General features: G+C 41.6%; 1 protein-coding gene and 2 long non-coding RNA genes across 4 annotated transcripts in view; 1 reads left to right on the forward strand and 2 right to left on the reverse strand.

Annotated features, from left to right (window-relative positions):
- The window catches only part of DARS1 (aspartyl-tRNA synthetase 1), a 36834-nt gene extending 30859 nt beyond the window's left edge, over window positions 1-5975 (reverse strand). Inside the window, exons 1-2 of the mRNA XM_053947072.1 lie at window positions 5812-5975; window positions 4776-4833 (exon numbers count right to left, since the gene is read on the reverse strand). Of these exons, the coding sequence (XP_053803047.1) occupies window positions 4776-4833; window positions 5812-5889 (136 nt within the window). The 5' untranslated portion in view covers window positions 5890-5975. The remainder of the gene's footprint in view (window positions 1-4775; window positions 4834-5811) is intronic.
- A 223-nt stretch (window positions 5976-6198) lies between these two features.
- Window positions 6199-20439, forward strand: part of LOC128791040 (uncharacterized) — a 66043-nt gene continuing 51802 nt past the window's right edge. The window contains exons 1-2 of the long non-coding RNA XR_008431949.1: window positions 6199-6313; window positions 14261-14353. This is a non-coding gene — a long non-coding RNA (uncharacterized LOC128791040). The remainder of the gene's footprint in view (window positions 6314-14260; window positions 14354-20439) is intronic.
- On the reverse strand, window positions 10505-19990 carry LOC128791041 (uncharacterized). 2 transcript variants are annotated; one of them, XR_008431950.1, is made up of 4 exons: window positions 19906-19960; window positions 18460-18576; window positions 12895-13108; window positions 10505-11121 (listed from the first exon to the last, which is right to left on the reverse strand). It is a non-coding gene; the product is annotated as an uncharacterized LOC128791041 (long non-coding RNA). The 2 variants fall into 2 exon arrangements; XR_008431951.1 differs by lacking the exon at window positions 18460-18576 and having other exon boundaries at window positions 19906-19990.

The raw sequence follows: 20439 nt of genomic DNA on the forward strand, positions 1-20439 counted from the left end.
CAAAATCCCATTTCCTTTCTTAGTGACTTGTACTTGATGCAGTAGCTTTAAATTGTTCATTTCTGACTTACACAGCAGGGTCAAACTGCACTTTACCAACAGCAAGACTCACTGTAGTTCACGGATGGTAGAACCCAGCATGACTAAACTGGTTTTGATAGGACTTCACTGTACTACCTGCTCTTATTAGTCTGAATTTCTGCTGCCTAAGGGATGTGTGCCCTGCTGCACCGTGCAGGGTCAAAGCTGCTGTATTGAACCCAGCAAAACAAAGGCTCAGAGGGGACATGACTACTCTCTGTATCTACCATACATAAGTAGGATGAATATAACTGTAAAATAACCATTATTTAAAATAAAGAACAGAAAGAAATCACAAATAAATCTACACTATAAACTTTAAAATATTTGTTTCTATTAAAACGACAGTATTTTGGAGCAATGTCAGTATTACTGTATAAAATGGATAACATCCATTTCAAGAAAATCTCTTTGACAGCCTGATCAAGCACTACCATCACTGTCAGAGCCAAGACTGGATCAGAACCCTTTGAAGAACCCTTCAAATCCAATGTAGCTGCAAAGCTAGATAACAACAGGAATGCATGGCTTGGAAAGGACAGATTTTGGATATCAAAGGGGAAAAAAAGTTATCAAGGAAAATATTTTTAAATAAATCAGGACTTTAAAAATTCTCTACAACCATCATGAACTAGCAATATGCTGGGTGCATGCTGCTATTCCTCGCATGATTCTTTCCTCACAAACTTCTCCCTCGTTTCAAAATAACATTAAATTTGCTAAGACACTTACACTGTAGTCTTTTCCTGACAGAACTTTTCTAAAGTTTTGGAAAAAAACCAACAACTTTTGCCAGCTCCAGATTACCATCTGCTGCTCTGGACTCCTTCCTTCTGTCTCTGAATACCAGTCACAGCTTGCCCTGCAAGCCTGTTATTCTGCACTGGGGATTTTAGGGGAGCGAAAACTTTTATTAGCTTATGTCAGGGCAATGCAGTTCTTTCTTCACAGACACATATCAAATCCACAACAGAATGGAAGTGCACAGAGAAACGTGACAGGAAATTGACTCAAATATATTCATAAAGTGTGTATGTGTGAGTGGGTCTGCTGGGGAAGGTAGAAATGGGAATAAAGATGTCATCATTTGCCAGCAATTTCTGATATTCAAACTGTGTGTAGTACTATAGAAACATTCAACCATCACAATCCACAACCTTCAGTATTTCTAAGAGCTTGATATTCAGACAGTTAAAATTACCTCAGTCAACTTGAGGCTGTATTGCTACAAAGTTAAAACATTTTCCAGAAGCATAAAGACAGAAGGAGGTGTTACACCTTTCATGGAACCTTAGTGTTTCAGGAACCATCTGCATTAGATAAATATTTTTTAAAGTCTTTTGGATACCTAACAGTTCATGTTTCACCAAGGGTAAAAAAGACACATTTAACACAAGAATTGTTATATGGTATTAATTATTAAAAACTGTTTCACCTTTCATAAAAAGGGTAGTAAACAATATCCACAAGGTGACAAAATAAAGCCCTTTCTTCCAACAGTAGATTACATAATCACAGAATGCCTGAGGCTGGGAGAAGTCTCTGGAAGTCATCCCACCCAACACCATGCACAAGCAGGGTGGCATACAGCCAGCTGTCCCAGATCATGTTCTGGTGGTTTTTTAGTATTCTCAAGAAGGGAAACTCCTCCTGAGCAACCTGTCACCTGTGACCAATCCCTGGTCACCTTCACAGGAAAAAAAAAATCCTGATGTTCACTGTGCCCACTGCCTCTGTTCCTGTCACTGTGCTCCACTGCAATGAGCTGGATGTAGCAACTATGCCACTTTGCTTCCCTCCACTGACACTTCCCAGATCTAGTTTTTTCCATTAATGTATAGCCCAATCTCTTCTTTCCAACATACTAAATATCCTTCTTTTTCTCTTAGAACTCCAACCTCTTCTAAACATGGGAGTAGAGGACAGAAGTCCAAAAAGCTGTGTGGGATACATAAAACAATACTTTTTCACCTCCAGACCCCATTCCCTGCCTGTCACATCAATCTGTTTACTAAGATAATTTATCCTGCATCATGGAATTTAGAACACTATGATCAATATTTGTGCTGTCTCTGTAGTGCCAGCATCTTCAAGGTACTGGAAAAATTTGAAAAAGAGAATGCAAGTTTGACATAAAAACCTGAAAATCAAAAGGAGTATTAGATGAAAGCAGATACCAGGGAGGGGATATGAGATTATGGGTGTGAGGGGAGAAAAAAGAAATGGCCAAAAATGGAGTTTGACTAGCAATCATAGTCTCAAGCATGCAGGAAGGACTTAAAGACCTGACATGACAGGAGGCAAGAACATCAGATAGCCAGGGCAGCCAACATAAGCAGAAGAAAGATTTAAGTAGGGCAAGAAAGAAGGCACAGATGTGTGTGAGCTCAACGGAGCAAGGTGGAGAAACAAAGTTGTGAACTTGAGAAAAGTTTTGATTTGCCTGCAGAGGAACAAGAATCTATCAGTATGGCAAAAGGACAATAAGCTTACTCCTTGGAAAAGAAGAACAACTTGTTCTGATCACTGTAAGCTGTGTGAGTACCCTGTACAGCCAGTGATTCCAAGACAGTACAGCAACTGGAGTAAGCAGAACAGCAGCACTCCTGTAGCCACCTCTGAGCTGCCAGCCAGGGCTGTGCTGTGCTGGCTCTACTCACCAGATGCTGTGTGGGCTGCACACCTCGTACCACCATGGGCTACTCTGATTTAGAAATGGCAGGCAGACTTCAGAGACTTCACACAAACTTCAGAAACAAAATGAATACACTTCAGATAGATGGGAACACGCCTATCTGTGCTTCTCCACCACTCCCTGTCCCCAGCAGCAGCTTCTCCAAGACATCCAAGGCAAGTAGAACACTTTGGGGAGCTACTGATGACAAGTAATATCTCACCCTCTTGTAAACCCTTTGGCAAGAGCTCTCCCTGGCAGAAGCTATTGAATCTGTAAATAAAAGTGCATTAGTCTCAAGGAAAGGACTAGGCTGATCTTCAGCTTTTTTGTTATACACATTTTGTTCTTTATTGTTACCTAATTTTTGGTGTTCTGGATAACCACTTTCTAAAATTACATAACAGCAGGAGTGCTGTAGATTGCATTTTAAGCCAAATGGAAAACTCACTCAACACTGTCCACACACTGAGAAGTTTTTTTAAACAAGGATGAAAGGTCAAGGAGTCCACACAACTAAATATGACACTCAGTCTTTTTAATATAATTTCCTGTAGCTTTCACCATTTTCCTTCTCAACATACTTTTTTACCCAGTACTTTTGAGTGTTTCTTTTGAATATGAGACAGTTGGCATTTGTCCATGACAGCAGGACTTGATCTGCCATCTCGGGTCCCCCCCACAGTTGTTTGCTCTGGGATGTGAATCCAGGAGAGGAAACACAGAGCTGGGCTGCTTCCAGCATGGTTCAACTCCAGCTCCTAGCTCTAGCTCTGGCAGCTAGAATGGATTGTATTCAACAATGACTGCTAATGCAGTCTCTGCTGATTTTCTTGTCCCTTTACATTCCTGATAAAAAGCTCCCCTTCAGTTGTTTTCAAACTATGAGTGCTCTTGTGACTGCTTCTCTTCCCTACATTCTGCATTTCCCTTCCGAAAGGGGCATCAACCAAAACAACCACTCAAATGAGAAAAAAAATCACCTAATCACAGATGATCTTACTGTTTTACATTTTACTATGAAGAAGTTACAAGAAGCCGCTCTGTTACTTTCCCTCATTACCGTTTCATGCACTGAATTTAATACAAAGATTAATATTCCTTGGCATATTGGCCTGGGAGATTGCTGTCTAGCCGCTAAGTTTTCCTGAATCCCAATTCCCCATCAGGAGAAAATCAGGATTTCCTGAATTCAGAGTGATATGACTGATTAAAACCTATACATACTAATATCCAAAATTAATGGATTTGGTGCACACATACAGGAGAAATGGAAGGCTGCATAAGCAGACAGATCATACTCAGACAGAGGGCACTGCTGTAGTAAGTCACAGCAGAACTTACTCCAAACACAGAAAAAAACCTGACATCTCTGGACTCAGTACATTATAATTCACAGTAATTTAATAATTTTTAAAATAGTCTGCAGTGATGGACAGACACAAAACTGACAAACTGTTTAAGGCACGGTCCAGGCAAGGGCAAAGACTGAGACTCCTCTCAACCCAGGACTGAGCTCCAATATTCAACCATATTCACAACTTTTTTTTTCTTTCCTCCAATCACAATTTCCTGTTCTGACTCGTGTCCATGACCTCCAGTCCAATTACCACACACCTTCAAAGCCTGGCCTTATCTTTCCTACACCCTCCCATTAAGTAGATTTAAACTGTAAGATCATCCCACAGCTTCCTCTTCTCCAGGCTGAACAAGCCCAGCTCCCTCAGAGGCTGTGCTCCAGCCCCTGAGCAGCATGGTAGCTCTCCACTGGACTGGCTACAAAATGTTAATAATGCCTTCCTTGCACTGGAGAGCCCAAAACTGGACATGGCACTCCAAATTCAAGTGTCTCACAAGTGCCAAATGTATCCCAATAAAGGGGGAAAATGCCAGCGGGATTTGAATGAAAAAGTTTGCTAAATGATTTCTGAAGGAAGTACTGAAGGTATTTAGTAGGTAATTTCTTTTTTCTTCTTTCCCACCCCCTCTCTTGCAAAAACTTTTTTATTTTTCAACTGACCTGGTTTCTCTTGGGATTGTATCATTGATGACACTCCATATCTCTCCTTAGCATAATCCTAGAATGGAGGTGAGAAACATATATCAAAGAAGCACACTCAAAAAAACTGGACATCATCATCACAGAGTTAACTGAGGGAAACAATTAACAATAATATTTTAAAAATGCATTTTGGACTCATAAGAGATACACAAGAGAGAGAAGAAAATTGTGCCCTGGATGAAAAAAAAAAAAAAATTCCAGCAACAGCAACCACACATGACGATCATTACTTGTTACACAGAAAGTTAATGTGATTACCTCTACAAACAGCCAACTCCTCAAAATATATTTGAGTCCTACGTTAGATAGATTAAATATTTCCTTCCCATATTCAAGCACACTGAATTATCACAGGCCAATGGAGCTTAATTGTAAAAAAATCTGTCAGGTACGGCACAGAGGAAGGCAATTTTCATCAAAATATCACAATTCCGGTTTCCCACTAATTTTCCAAATAAAATCCCTTGGTTTATTCATTTTATTCTATTCAGTACATGAACCAAAGTTCTACTAAATACTTTATTTGGGGAGAGTCTTTGCTTGTCTGCTTTTGATGAATTGTGGCATATTTATAACTTTAGGGAAGCCACCAACACTTGGAATTCCTTATCCTTGTTGCTGACGCAACAATAATCATAAATTACTTTATAACAAAATGAACTGATGCTCATTGTTAGTACTTTGTTCTTCTTGAAGAAGCATCGGCCTACAGTTTTGCAGCACTGCTCTGCGATCTTCAGGTACAAGGCAGGCCAGGCCAGCAAGAGCCCCTGCAGAAACCTCCAGCTGGTGAGGAGCAGCCCAGGTGTTTTTGGGGGGAGTAGAGCTCCTCAGGGAATCACAGGCTGGGCCCGGCGAAGGGGGAGTGGGGGGACAGGCAAGGTAAAGCCAAAGGCAGCTGTGCCCCCGGGCTCGGCCGAACCCCGCCTGGGCCCAGCCCCCCACCCCGGGGAGCCTCAACAGCGCGCCCGCCGCGTTCCCTGCGGAGACCCACATCAGCCGCCGACGAGTCCTCGTTCTCCGGGCGGCGGTCGCGGTCCTGGCCCTGCCTGCGGCCGGCGGCGCTCGGCATCCTGCGGCGGCCGGCGCGGCCCTCACGGCGCCACACGGACCCTCACGACACAGCCGCGCACACGCCGCGCCGCTTCCGCGCGCCCGGCTCTCGCGAGAGCGCCGCGCCTGCCCCTGCCCCGCCCGGCGCCGGCCGAGCGTATCGCGAGAGCTGCCCCCGGCACGCGCTGCCCGCCTCCCGCAGCGCGCGCGCCCCGCGGCGCCCTCAGGGCGGGCTGAGGGCGGGGCCGCTCTGCCGCGCTGCCAGCGCGGCTGCGGCGGGGCGGGCGGCTCCGCGCTCCCCTCAGAAGCCGTGCTCCAGGGAGCCGCCTCCCGCCCCGCGCTGAGGATGCTGAGGCGAATGCTGCTGGGCTGGGCAGCGCCGAGGCAGGGTGGGTTTGGTTCTCGCTCGCCCTGCTCCACAGTCCATCACGTTGTGGCCAGAGGTAACACCAGAGAATCACAGAATTGTTTGCGTTGAAAGGGACTTCTGGATATGACTCAGTCCACACCCCCGCCATTGCAGGGTTATCTGGAACGCGTCCAGGTGGGTTTGGGATGTACCCAGAGAGGGAGACTCCACACCCGCCCTGAGCAGCTGTTCCAGTGCTCTGCCATCCTCAACGTAAAGTTCTTCCTTATGTGGAGGTGAAACTTTCTTTTTTAGTTCATGGCCAGTGCTCCTCGTCCTGCTGCTGGGCACCACCAAAATGGGTCTGGCACCATTCTCTTGGCACCCGCCTTGAAGATATTTATGTGCATATAAATAAACATGTTGAGGTGGCCAGCTAATGAGTGTGGAGCCAAATCGAAATGCACTTTTGTTCTATTAGGCCAGCAAATGTAGCTTCCCAGTGCTTACCGTGGTAGCAGTTCTGAGCTCTTGCCCAATCACCCTGTTTATAAATAGCTGTTTATTAGTTAGCTACAAGTAGGTCTGGTACTTTTGAGAGGATGAGCAATAGTGCAAATGCAGGTGTTTCCCTCCAGCTGGGTGCTTGCTTGAAGCAATGCTACAGTTCTGAGCCAGGACTGGCTGCAGGTGCCAGCTTTGAAATGACAGAAATCAAAGCTGGATGCAGCTGGCGAATTTATAGATTGTTTATTTTGTGCAGGGCGAGAAAGAGTTAGCGGTCCTGATTTAAATTCTAGTTTTGAATTTTCACATTTGACTAACTAATCCCTTTTGTGGTATCGATTAGAGTTCTTCATTTCCTGTCCTACAGTTGTTTATTTTGCAGCATTTTGTACTGCACTGGTTCAACATCTCTTCTTGTGGAATCCCCTTGCAAAGTTCCCCTTCTGCCTCTGTCTCTGAGAATTATCACTTCACCGTGAGACCGCACAGCTTTCACAAAATCCTTTCTTCTCATGCACTGTTGAAAAGAGCTAAGATTCAGTGGCAGAGAAGGCAAATCACTGTCAGTTTTCATTCCTCGCCACAAGAAACGAAGTTCTTATGGTGGGGTACACATATCATGCTTAAGTGCTAGTGTAACAATAACAAAGCATGTGGATTTCTGTGTCAGTTGTGTCTCTTGTTACCTGTCACGTCGAACCACTGCTCAACCTGAACCTGAACTAACAGACAGATGCAAATCTTGTGCCTCACCACGGAGCAGACGGTACCACCTGCACGACACAGTGCTCTGTAATTCTTGGCATTTCACCGACTTTGCTGTGAAATTCAATCAGAAGAAACCAGCCCTGTAACTCTTATTTCTGTGCTGGGAGCCTTCCAATGGTGACTAGCATGAGTATTTCCCCTGGGGCAAATGACCCGAAGGTGGTTCTGAAGGAAAAACCCTTTAAATATAATAAAGGTGCTAAGTGAAAACAAAATATGGCCTTTTAAAGGGCATTGTGGCTAATTATTCAATTGCAAAACATCCAGAAAAAGCATTTTGCAGAGTTCATGCTCTCAGATCATTTGTCCAGGGTCCTTTTGTCTTGCAGTGTGGAAATAGGTTTTTTTTGAGCAAAAATCTGTAGTACACTGAAAATAGAAAAACAGAAAAGTGAAATTAAGAATAATTTAGTATGTGATTAAATAAACCCCTCGAAATTCTCCACTTAGCTCGGGTCTGCAGCGAAAATTTGTTTTCCATCTCACTGAATTGATTACAGATCCTCTGTGAAGAACACAAACCATCACGCGCAGGCGGCGCAGCTCATCTGCCGCACCTTCTGTTTCACGGCGCTGGCACTGCCAGCCGTGCGGTGGGGGCAGTACCTGCGGTGAACCTGGGCGCGATAAGTGCGGGCAGAGCCGGAGCCGGGCCCGGCTGCGAGGCGGAGGCGCCGGGGGGGCAGCGGCCAGCGCTGTCCCCAAGGGCCTGGCCCAGGATTAGCACATGGAAATGACATCACCCACAGCCAATCGGGGGGCCCCGGGGGTGCAGCTGGATGGAGGCCATCCTCCACTTAAGTAACGAGACATGACATACCATGTGCTAATGCTAAATAATTTATCCCTCAGGCATATAGTGAATTGCAAAGCCAAGCTGAGGCCTGGTCAACAGTTTGTAGTTTAAATTAAAATTGGCTTTCCCATCTTCAAGGGAGGGAGGGGGTTGTCAACTGTTGTGATGAAAAGTGGAATGCAGAAAATCTCTTTTTTTCTCTTCGCTTCACTTCTTTCTCCTGTTACAATTTGATCTTATAAAAACACTTTTCAGTGATTTTAGAGGTGTATCCCACGTATCTCTGTTATATGAAGGAAATGCATAGAGGAAGGTTTATGATGTTGTGAATAATTATTTCTGATATAGCCTTGAAACTTAGGCGTTAACACCTGTAATATCATAAACCAAAGCTATTCCAAGATTTAGTTATATGTGTCTCAAGTTACAAATGGTATGTGGGCGTTTCCATAGCAGAGCCATAAATCAGTCTCGTTAGGAATCCAGAGGCAATTGCTGCTGCTCAGGCTGAAGCTCAGGCCCAGCCTGTGTCAGGATGCTGGAGCCAGAGCACCCAAAGGTGGTGTGATGTTAAACCACAGCTGATGCCTGCTCAGACTGAAGCCTTTCCAACTTAGTGGTGCGGCTAAGCTTGGCCAAGCCTTTGACATTTGTTAAAATATTTAGTTGATTTTACTTAAATATGCTAAAGAACATTTTCCCTGAAACCACAGGAAGCTAAAAGTAGTCATCACTTTCCATAACCTGTCCTTACACAGCATCTTACAAAAATGGTGGCTCAAATATTCTTTAATCTTCCAGTATACTATTGGCCAGGAAATCAAAAGCTGCAATATGCCCAGTGTTGGTGGGAAGGAGGTAGGAATCACCTTTAAATTATTTTAGGAGAAGAAATTAAAATAGCCTCTGCCCTATGGAATAAAACAGAACATATTTACCTAGTCTCTACTTGTTTGGCAAGTTAAAACCTAGAGAGCATGAAGTGGTACAGAGATAAAAAGAGCATGTGGGGAAAAATACAAAACAAATTGGTAGTGTCTCTGAAAGGTCTTGAGGGAATTCAGCTTTATTGCCACAATAGCACACTTTTTCGTGTGCAATTACTTGTTGTCATGGAAATGGATTTTGAAGATTTCTCCTATTTTGGATGCTGCAAAGCATGCTTAATTTAATTAAGAGGTTGCCTTTGATTTTTTCCTTTCCATATTTGTTTACTTATCTAGGTTCTTGTGTGATTGTCAGGCCAGTATCCAAATTTGCCTTAGATAACAAAAAGAAAAAAACATGCCACTGAGGAAAAAAAGAATGCAGGAGCAGCTAAAATATTAATATATTCTTTATTTTTGTAGGTTATATAAGTTCATAGTGTGCCTTCTGTGATAGGGAAAGCTCTTCTATTAATAACTTCAACCTTGGCAAAAGTGTATTTTTGTAATTGATCATTCTCTTTTTGCTAAAACATTTGTACAATGAATAACAAAGCCTTTGCATCTAGATCCAAGTAGGAACACAATTTGGCAAATCTAATTCCTTCCTGGATTTTCGCAGCTCTACTTCCTTTAGGAAGTTTTTAGTCAATGGGAAACAAAGGCTTATTGAAAGGATTAAAGTTGCAACTATTCTCTTTGTTTTAGAGCTTCAGTCACAGTTTTCCTATAGTAAACAACATTTGCAATTAATAAAACTCCTAAAAAAACAGGAACTTTGGGGAAGTACGTGCTTATGATAAGCAGCAGGATTTCTTTTGACAGAACTCTACACAAAGGTGTAATCTTTTTAAGTTCAGACAATGATAACAATTGAGTTTCTCAAAGCATTTTGGAAATGTTCCTTCTGACAAACACAAGACAATGTGCTCTGCAGCCAGGGATGGGCAATACATTTCAATAGGAGATATCTTCTCAACAGTTTTTGTGTCCAAAGTTATTTGAAATAGCTGCAAAAAGCTCACATTTCATATCATGCATAAACCCAGTAGTCATGTCGTACCTGATGAAATATCTGTGTGCATTGGACATACAATGCTGCATATATTTATGAGCTATTATCCATAAATTGTTCATTGTTTCCTTTCCTATGGTGCTTGAAAAAGGCATTTGGATGACAGTTATCTATGCATGAATAAGAACACATGGAATATTTAATCTTTATAATTCTTTTTACTCTTCTTATGTCATGAAATATACACATTTTCATGTTTATGTCCGCGATATTTCTCTTACTTGCTTTATGTGTTTACTCTCAAAGAATTCTCTCCTGCCAGTGGGAAACTGAGGGAAACACGGTAAGTTTGAGGATGGCCCTCCCTGGAGGGCAGTGTGGAGCTGCCAGATGAGTGGGACTGGCTGGCACAGGAGATTTTTCAAGAACAGCTCAGCTATTGTTCTACCCAAGTGTCCAGTTCTTTTTCTGGGGTGGCTGATGTCCAAATGGTGCTGAAAACAGCAAAGTGGAGCATAAAGGGACTGCAGTTCTGGCTGGGCTCTTAAGTGCAAGGACATTGTTCTTTCTCACATGACATTTCTCATTTACAGAAACCATCTGAAGCCATTGTCCTTCTGATAATTTTCACACTTTTATCTCACATGTAGGCAGATTTTTTTCTTCTAGATTTTGTCAGCTAAGTGTTCTGTATCCTTCCTAACCTCTAACTCAGAGTCAACTTCTGGTGTAGTTATAAACCTTTAGAAACAGAAAGTTGTGATGGGAATCCTGAGTCAGACTTGGTTTCAGCAGCAGGAACAGTGCTCTGTTATCAGTAGATGTGAGTCAGGCATCAGCACTAAGTCTGATCTTTGAGATTGCCCATTAAAAGTGTTCTTTGTTGCTGTCTGAAACAAACAAGAAGCAGAGACGAGTCATCTAAATTATTAAATGTGTCACAGAGGATGTTAAATGCTATTTTTGAGCCATTTTCTTACAGCAATTGTGAAGTATTTTGTAAACAAAGTGTGTTATTGGTCAAGGGTGCTCCGTCAGACATTCTGCGTTTATCCATTGGCTCAGCCTGTGAAGGCAGTGACACAGAAGTTTGTAGGCTGGTGGAAATGGACAGACTGATTCCTAAAGGAAATAAGTGTTAGCATGAGAACAACAGCTGAACTGAAATCCCATAAGCCAGGAAGAACAGCTACACAATTACACTAACAGGTGGTTGGTTTCAAAACAAATTTCAAGGTCTGACAGCTCAGTGCACCTGCTTTGGGCTGATTTCTTTCAAGACTTGGTTTTGGCATGAACCATTGATAAAACCCGTAATTCTTTGTGTCTGAGAAAAGTCATCATTACCATATAGTGATGATAAACTGCTAAGGCTTTCTCCAAGTTGTACTTAGCCAGAAGGTAATGTGGGTCATTCTGCACCCTCTGTCATTAGAGTTCAATTTTTTGAACTGAGAGTTTTCTCTCTCAGACCTACCAGGCAAACATGACAGACCTCTCCTTTTTAAAGCTGAGATAATTTCATAGATTAGAGTGCTGTGATTTGAATTAGGTATGATTTCAGCTTTTGCATTCACCATCATAAGGAAAATCAAATTTTATTTTGAGAAAGATCTTGACAAAAATATTCAGCAAATTCTGGGTATCTATTATATATTATATAATTTATACACTGAATAATTTGAATAATTATAAAGGTCATACTCTTCTACATTTCTTTTAATTGCAGACATTCATTTGGGGAGATTTTTTCATTTGCTTCTATTTGTTCTCAGCTTATAGAATTCTCATGAATTTTGGACAAAGGAAGGATGGTCATTTTCATTTTGGAGAAAAAATCAAAACAAGCTTTTATCATTCACATGTCTGTACTGGTGGTCCTTTATGGGTGGCTCCCACATGTCAGTAAGAAATAGGATAAATCTTAAATTTGGTCAGAACAGATTAATAAATGTAGCTTTTGGGATTGAAATTGAGTAGTTTCTACAGAATTGAAATGAGATTTTCACAATGGTCTAAATACCTAGAAATTCAAGTTCCTCTAATTTTCAGGCAGTGGGATTACAGGATGCCGAGTTCATCACACCTCTATAATAGCTGGGCCTTCATTCTGAGCACCTCACTTTGCAAACCTGATATGTCAGAGTTTTATGTGATGCAATCCTGAGTTCTGGAAATATGTGGGGTTTTATTTTCTTCTAGTGACAGTAACAAGAATATGATCCCAATTTTCAACTCTGAGCAACTAGTGTGATTAAAAGATATGGAGCCTACATACAGGCTTACAGCCTAGTGCCAGGCTGGGGACAGCAGTGTGACCTGCACTCTGCTCAGACTGCAGCCACTCTTCACTGCTGTGCCTCCTCTCTCCTCTTGTCTGTTGAGCAAAACTTGCAGATATTTATAAACTTCATGGTGTTCCAGATTGTGGGGAGGGCATACAGAACTGTTAGTATAGTTCTGTAGTGCTACTGTGGGCCTTTCCGCTCTCCATTTTGCTGGTTTTTAAAGACCTAACATTATGATTGTATGATTAACAACTGGTACCAGAGACACAGAAAAATAGTGGCATCTCCCATCTGCTTTGAACAAATGAAAATGCAAATCTACATAACAGGGTTTTGTTTTAACTGTCCTTCATTCAGAATGACTAAATACATTACCTGACAGCAGTGGTGGTTGCTTTATTCTGAAGATTCTGTTTCTCAGGTCTTGATAGATGGCTCTTCCTACTGGATTGTAGAGGATATTCCTGTTAATTTTCCTTGGCTTCTGTATGTGATTTGACTATGTGACTGTCAAGGTCTGTCTGTTAGATTTTCAAATTTTTGTAGTTACATTCTGGGTTTCATGATCTGTAGACTTGAATCCATCTAACTGGAAAATAAGATATGAAAGATACTAAGTTACACCTTGTGAAATATACTTAAAATGCCCACCTTTGAATTTGCTTTGTCTGCTATCCAGGTTTGCAGTGGCTTTACCTTTGTTGTAGTTATTCAGTTAACAAAGACTGGCATGCTTTTTTTTTTTTTTTTTGTCTGTCAGCTTAAGACAGACAGTAGCACAAAGCTAAAGCTTCAACTGCCTTCCTTGGGGAGGAAAAGTTAGCAAAACTGAGCATTAGATTCAAGAACTGGGTACATGCTTTTATCACTTGAAGGGTCAAGGTACAAAAAAATCCCCAGAAGATCATGTGGATGAAGAATCTGAGAATCTACAAATTTGCCCTCGTGACTACCTAACAGTGAGCCAGGGACAAATCTTTTCTGTCACTGAGCTGGGAGGGAGTGGCTGTTCCCAGAGCTGTCTGACAGGTCAGCTTCTGTGGTCACCTATATTTACACCTAAGTTCAGTGTGAAGCCACACTCTCAGACAGAACTACCCCTGTAAAGCACCACTGTCCATTCCAGACAAAGTCATCCAGGTTATCAAGCTCTGGTGTTTGTTTACCTGGTGACCTTACTTGAAACACAGTGAGAAATGCTCAGATGAACATACAGCAGAGATAAAGGTTAGTGATTTCCTCTGATAAGGGTTTGCTTCCTCTGAAGTGAGCCTGATGAAGAGCTGAGGAACAGCCAGTGGACAGTAGCCTAGGGCACAGCCGTTTGCAAAGGCATGTTTGTCTGTGATGTGAATCCTCCTGAGATGTGCCCTTGGGTTTTCTGCACTGGAGACTGGCACTGCTGTGATTAACACTTCCTGTACCCGGTGGGAAGGTGCTCAGAGTTGGGTTGTACTCTAATTCATCAGTAGATTTCAACCTGCTAAGGAGTGACTCTTCGTTGCTTTCTTAGAATGGGGCTCTAAGCTTTCCAGAAGGCCAGGACATGTCAGGACTCAGTTTTGAATGCTTTTCTCAGAGACCTGATTGTTGAAGAATGCTCAGATTTTAAACTGAAAGATTTGACTCACTTTGTAGAGGAAGAAGAACAAATAGAATTGGGAGTGGGAAGGTCACTGTTAATAGCACATGAAGTACTTCTCAGCAAGCTTTAAAATTGCTTTGTTTCTCCCTCTCCTAGTGCAGTAAGCATGACAAGCCAAAGGAAGACCTTAGAAAACAACTCAAGGAAGTTACAAAGGCTATTGAGAAAGTAAAGAAGCCAGCTGGATCGGTTAGTGTCAAACACAACATTTTCTAATAGCTGTGGTGGGTTGATTTCTGCACATTTCTCAGTAGATACACATCACATATTCTGATTGGTACAGTAAAGCAAGTGAGGATATTCTCATACAGAAAGTTCACATTTTTAATGCATAACAATAGGCTGTATTCTATTTGAAATCTTTCTAAATCTCAGGTAAGTAGATACCTGCTTAATCCAAGGTTGAAGAGATGATGAAAATTTTAATACATTCTTTTTTTTTTCACTTAGAGTTTAGTTCCTGGGCTTTCTGTAAAAAGACTCCTTTTTCTTGGTTTGGGCACAATTACTAAAGCATGCGTTTGGCAATTAATTGAGAAATATGTTGGTGTTTTAGAAATGTCAAAATTCTGAACCTCATGCTTAGGAGACTGTTGCTTAGAGGGAATGTTGCTAGTGATTTGTGATATTTTATATTTGAAGAATCAAGGGATGGGATAATACTGACAAGCCATAGGGTAAGCTTCTCAGTGAGAATAAGTTTGTAGATAGCAAATCTCTTATCATGGAATCATCTAACTCTTCTCAGTTTGTGATGTCTAAAAAACGGTATTGGCACTAGGATGTATGGTTGATAAATGCAGGGGACACATCTATGTCTGTAAGTTGAAGTAACCATCATGTATTTCCAGGGACCCTGTTAGCAAGGTCGCTGTAAGGCCATGTGGTATCCACAATCTCTGGATATCCACAATCTCCTTCCCTCCTAATTGTGGATAAATAGAAGGATGAGTTGTTCAAACAACATGCAGTGGCCAGGGTGGTCTCCACAAGCATTTGCACTGTGTGCAGTGCACAGTGGGAAGACTTGATATTTCCTGGTCCCTGGTTGCTTTCTTTTCCCTTCTTTCCTCCACTGGACAGATTGTATCAGTCTCCACAGTGTATTAAGTCCTGCTTGCAGACAAATGTGGTCATTTGGTACCTGTTAAGGAATGGCAGTAGGGGCAGGCATCTACTCTCTGTCACTGCGTTCTACCCTTGCCACTGGATTTAATTTTTCTCCCTCAGTATTTCACTGCCTCCTCTACAAAGTCTAAGAGACATCTCTGATGTAAATCAAGGGAAGTTTTCTTTTCCTGTTATGTCTCCAAGAGCCCAATTCTCCTTGCCATACACTAACTCCAATTTGTAAATAGTAACTCCTTCTCTGCGGTTGGGTAGGTTATTGAACCACATTTCTCATTCTGCCCTTCAATTTTATTTTCACAAAAGGAACCCATGCCTTTTTACATTAGGAATCAAGGGAAGGTTTTGTTGTTTTGCAAGCTGAAGTATTTCTGACAGAGAAAACAAAAGTCTCATGTCTGTTAAGGGCTTAGTTATAGTCTTTTCCAGAACAATTTACTCCGTTTGAAGGGAAATTTGAATTCTGTGGTGATACTAAATGAACTTTAAGTCATATGTATGCATAGCATGAACAAAAGGAAATGGTTCTTTATGAAAGACAACAAAATGGGGCAGGTAGGAAGAAGGAGAATGCTGGGTTTGCAATACAAAAGGCAATATAAAAGGAAATCTTTTGTGTAATCAGTTTAGCAAATAAGAATAATAATAACAGAGACATAAATGTGGCAAAGAAGAAAGAATTTTAAAAATATACTGGCTGACCTAACTGAGCTAGAATTGCCTATGTATGATCTAATGTCATGTACTTTAAAGCACATTAACCAATAAAAACGAGGATAATGCCTAATAAACTGGTTTTGACTTTGAATGTTTGAGCTGTAAAATATCTTTGATTCAAATATTTTTTTTCATTTGTGATGATATCCACAAGTGGTAACAGGTTTCTTCCTTTACAATATATATTCATAAAGAGGGATGGGACACTCAACCTTTGTCTTTGGAGTGAGAAAATAAAATTGTACATGCTAAGAGAATGGATTGTCTGTTATTGCTGTGCCTATCCCAGTGGGTCTATATGAAGCTGTCAGTCTCTGTAAATTATATATGTCATATAGCTTTTTCTAGAGTGGGCTGAATAACATCTTAAATTGTGGTCTAATGATAAAAGTTAAAGCTGTAAACTGAGGTTGACATAGAATTACAAAGGAAAATAATCTCATTTTAACTGGCTCTGTAGGTGGTACAGTGTTCTACAGAATCACTGAGCCATTACTTGCTCTCTAATTGTCCTTCCTTTTCCTGTGCTGAGAAGCTATTAGTGCAGGATATAAATTGTGTCTGTGTTGGATTTCTGCAGCTAACTGGTAAGGAATTAAATTTTTAATTTGTCACATAGAGCTCCCCAAACAGCCCTAGAATTTCAGACAATGAAAACTGCTAAAACCTGAGGAGTTTGGAGTCACCCATCTGAGAGACAGTGTTGATAATTTAAAGGCTTTTTGGCTGATTTCAGCTCCGAGGCCCATTTTCTTTGCAGCATACTGCTTCAAGCTAATGGATTTGTAATTAGTGGGGAAACCAAATTCATAAGGCTGCTCAGTATTTAAAGTATTACAGTTCAAGCTTAAGAGACAGTTCATTACAGCAATAATACTTCTTTGTCCTCACTACAGTTACAAAAAGTGTTTTTTTACATGTGCTTATTTGACTCAAGTGAAGCCATGGTCCCATCATGAACCCTGTAGCTTTCTTCTCCTCTGCTTTGTTTGCCACAAGACACTTTCTGCTCAGGTGGTTAATTGTAGGTGTGCTTTGGAAGAGTGTTAGTTCTGGCTCATGGTCTCAGAAGCAGTGGCCTTAAACTGAACAGGGAATAATTGAAATCCTATTGCTTTGCAGAAGCCTTAAGAAGGCTCATACAATATGACATGAACTCTGAAGAGACAAATTGAAAGATCTGATGATGAGTGGGAAGAAAAACTTTCTGTCCAAAGCAAATGATGTATCTTCATGTCTCCGTTTCCAAAACCTCCTCCAAATAGCTTCAAAATCATCCCTAGCATTCGCTTTAGCTGTTAAAGTGTTTTAGTTTGCTGTAATTTTTCATTGGATAACAGAAAATGAATATGATGTATTAAAATTTTTTTTTCCTTCATTGTGATCTTTTCCTAGTCTCACCTGGGTTTTTCTATCTCTCCTTACTCCAGTGTCTCTTTGTAGAAGTTCTCCCAATTTCTGAGTTTCTTTCTCAGGAATATTCTCAGCCAAAAGTTCTCCATGGTATGAAGTCCGATAGATTATTTAATTCTTCTTCCCTTCATAGTCTTCATATGTTTAGGCAGCTTGGAGAGGTATTGCATTTGAATTTATGCATCATTAGTGAATATCTGTGTGTGTACAACTGAGAGCAGAATTGGCTTAAAGTCTGCTCCGAAAGGAAATTGAGTAGGATCCTGCAATTCCGACTTGTTTCCCTTTCCAGCAGCAATGAGCTGAATCAGAAGGGAACTAATGAATTCTGGTCGATTTCCTTCAGTGCACCAAAGCTCTTTAAACACATACTGAAGAAGGGAAATGAAGTAGGATTAGTCCATTTCCCTTTGAAGCCAGCTGTGTGTTCACAGTGCATATACTGGAACATTATTTCACTTGCCAGTTTCTGGCCATGGGCCAAACTGTAGTATCATCTTGAATTAATGCAGGATCCAAAAATACATAGAAAAACACATGGACTGCCTCTGGACAATAAGTAAGAAGTTGGTGTCTGTATGGCAATTTGGCTTGTGTTTTTAACTTTAGTTCATTACCTGTTTGGTAAAGGATAATCTAAATTTTTTTTTTTTTAATTAGCTTTGCCGTGGCCAGAAGCAGTTCTGAGGCCTTATTTTGCCCTTCAGACTGACTTCAAATGGGGGTGTGAATTTTTAATGTAATATTAAGACACTTTACTGTTTCTTTACTGCTGTTCTATTTTTGAGGGAGAAAAGTCCCACATGTTTCATCTTATAGAGAGTGTTTGGGGAAGAGGGATGTTCAAGGAGTTGTGCAATACTGAAAGCTGTGTATGTGTGACTCATGCAAGTCCTAACTGTTGTTGTGCCTGTATATAGCACCTTTCTTTCCAGATGGTCTCAAAACATTTTGTAAATAATTTGCTGATTTGGTAGTGCATGACACTCTCAGGGACTGAAGAAAGGATTCTTCTGCTCCACAAGGATGAGACTTACCAAGTGCATTTGAGTTTACTGTTGCTGCCACACAGTTGAACAGTTCTGATTTTTTGTGTAGGAGATCAGGAAAAGATAAGCAGAGTCTTATCCACAGCGCTTCACGCGTTAAGTGCACTGGAATGAGAAGTGTCTGCTGTCACCTGAGTACTGTGCCATTGGAAAAAAATTGGAACATTTGGCTTGGAACCTTTCTTCTACAGAGCTATTGGATCTCTGTGTCTTTCAGGGCCTTTCTTATAATGTGCACAGTGGCATTGACCCTGGCTTTATCTATTATAGGGCATCTGTGATTTACATGTTTTCCCATGCCACTGAATTTTGCCTGTTTAATTCCAGGACACTTCTGAAGGCACAAACAAAGCTGACAAATGTGCTGCTCTGGTGGCAGAAAGGAGGGTGAACCAGGCATTTACTGGTGCAGCAGTGGCAGCTGGAGGTTATGCTTTGTCACAGCTGTGTTGATGTAGCTATGCTGGAAGGGATCTGTAGTACAGTGCTGACTCCAGGGATCAGTGGATGAGGGTTCTTGGCTGCCCTTAAAGTAGGTGTGCACTGACCAAATTAGGGATTTGTAAATTAGGACTGGGACTTCAGACTTGATCCAGAAGTGAGGGGAGGATTGGTGGAATACCCAGAGCACCAGAGCAATATTAGACTCTGTCAGGCTGAATACAGTGCAGCTTCTCTCTGAGGTTCAGGTTTGCTTGCAGGTTGAGTGAGCTGCTGAGTTGGTACCACAACTGACAACAGGCAACTAGCATAGGCAACCTTCCTATGGAAAACACGCTAACAGGAAATTTAAGGGAGCTAGCAGTAGATGTAAGGAAATTTGCCTCTTGTCTGACTGCTGGTTTTTACCTAAGAATAATACTGTCTATAACAGACAGTGGAGGATTGTGATTGCAGGGCTGAGTTCAAACCACAAAATCTGAATACGTATGGGTCCGTCTTTTGAGAAGATTAGGCAGTCCCAAAACTAAATCCATGGATAAAGCAGTGATCTTTCTTCAGGCTTTGCAAAAACCAAAGGAATTTCTTAGTTTGATGTTCTTTGTTCCCAGGAAAGCATGGTGAAAGGAGGGGAAATAAGAAAGGCTATACTTGCATTCCCTAAATGCAAGTATAAAAAAACCCAAACAACCAGGCAATAAAGAGTCAGGTAGGAAAAGATGAATGGCCTTGAGAATTTACATGCAAAACTGCACTTGTGGGAGAGCTACAGGGAAGCTTAACAGATCTCCATAAGTACTATTAACTCAGCCAAAAGCTAACAGAAAGTTGTCAGTATTCTGCAAGCCCAGGGAGCAGTCCCAAACGCATGCATGCAGATTAGACATGCATGACTTCTGGGGGCCCTCAGATGGAGGGGGACGCACCCGATCAGGAGAGCGGGGAAAAACAAACAACAAAAAAAAAAGTGCAGAGAATTCAGTACTCCCTAACCCTCAACTCCGGAGATGTTCCCTTTTGTATCCAGCACAAGAGAGGTAGAAATTAGGCCACAGCATCACTGGAGCAGACGGGCACGCTCTGTCTGCGCCGCAGCAGCATGTGCTTCTTTTCAGGGAGTTGCTTGGCAACGGAATGCTGTCCGCCCGAGTGACTGCAGGAGCCCATTGAAACCCTGCGACGGGCAGGGCAAGGGGAGAAAGGAGGAGAGGAAGGAGGAGGGGGAGAGTGAGCTCACCACTTTAGAAATTTCTGGCATAAAAGCCAGCACACCAAGAATGAGACAGAGAAAGGGGAGAAAAACTCTTGCTATTCAAGAGAAAATCTTTCCATACAAGTATAATTTGATTTCATATAAGTCTGAGGGAGGGATCTAATTCTGTTGATTTTCATCTTTTCTGTCGATTTTCATTTTCATGATATGTGAGGATGGCCACACCCAAAGAATATATTATTTCTAATATATAGAATATCCAAGCTTCTGAGAAACAAAAGGTGCTAGTGGGAAGCTGAATGCACATTCACAAC

The sequence above is a fragment of the Vidua chalybeata genome, chromosome 7 (genome assembly GCF_026979565.1).
Source record: "Vidua chalybeata isolate OUT-0048 chromosome 7, bVidCha1 merged haplotype, whole genome shotgun sequence".
Classification (NCBI taxonomy): Eukaryota; Metazoa; Chordata; class Aves; order Passeriformes; family Viduidae; genus Vidua; species Vidua chalybeata.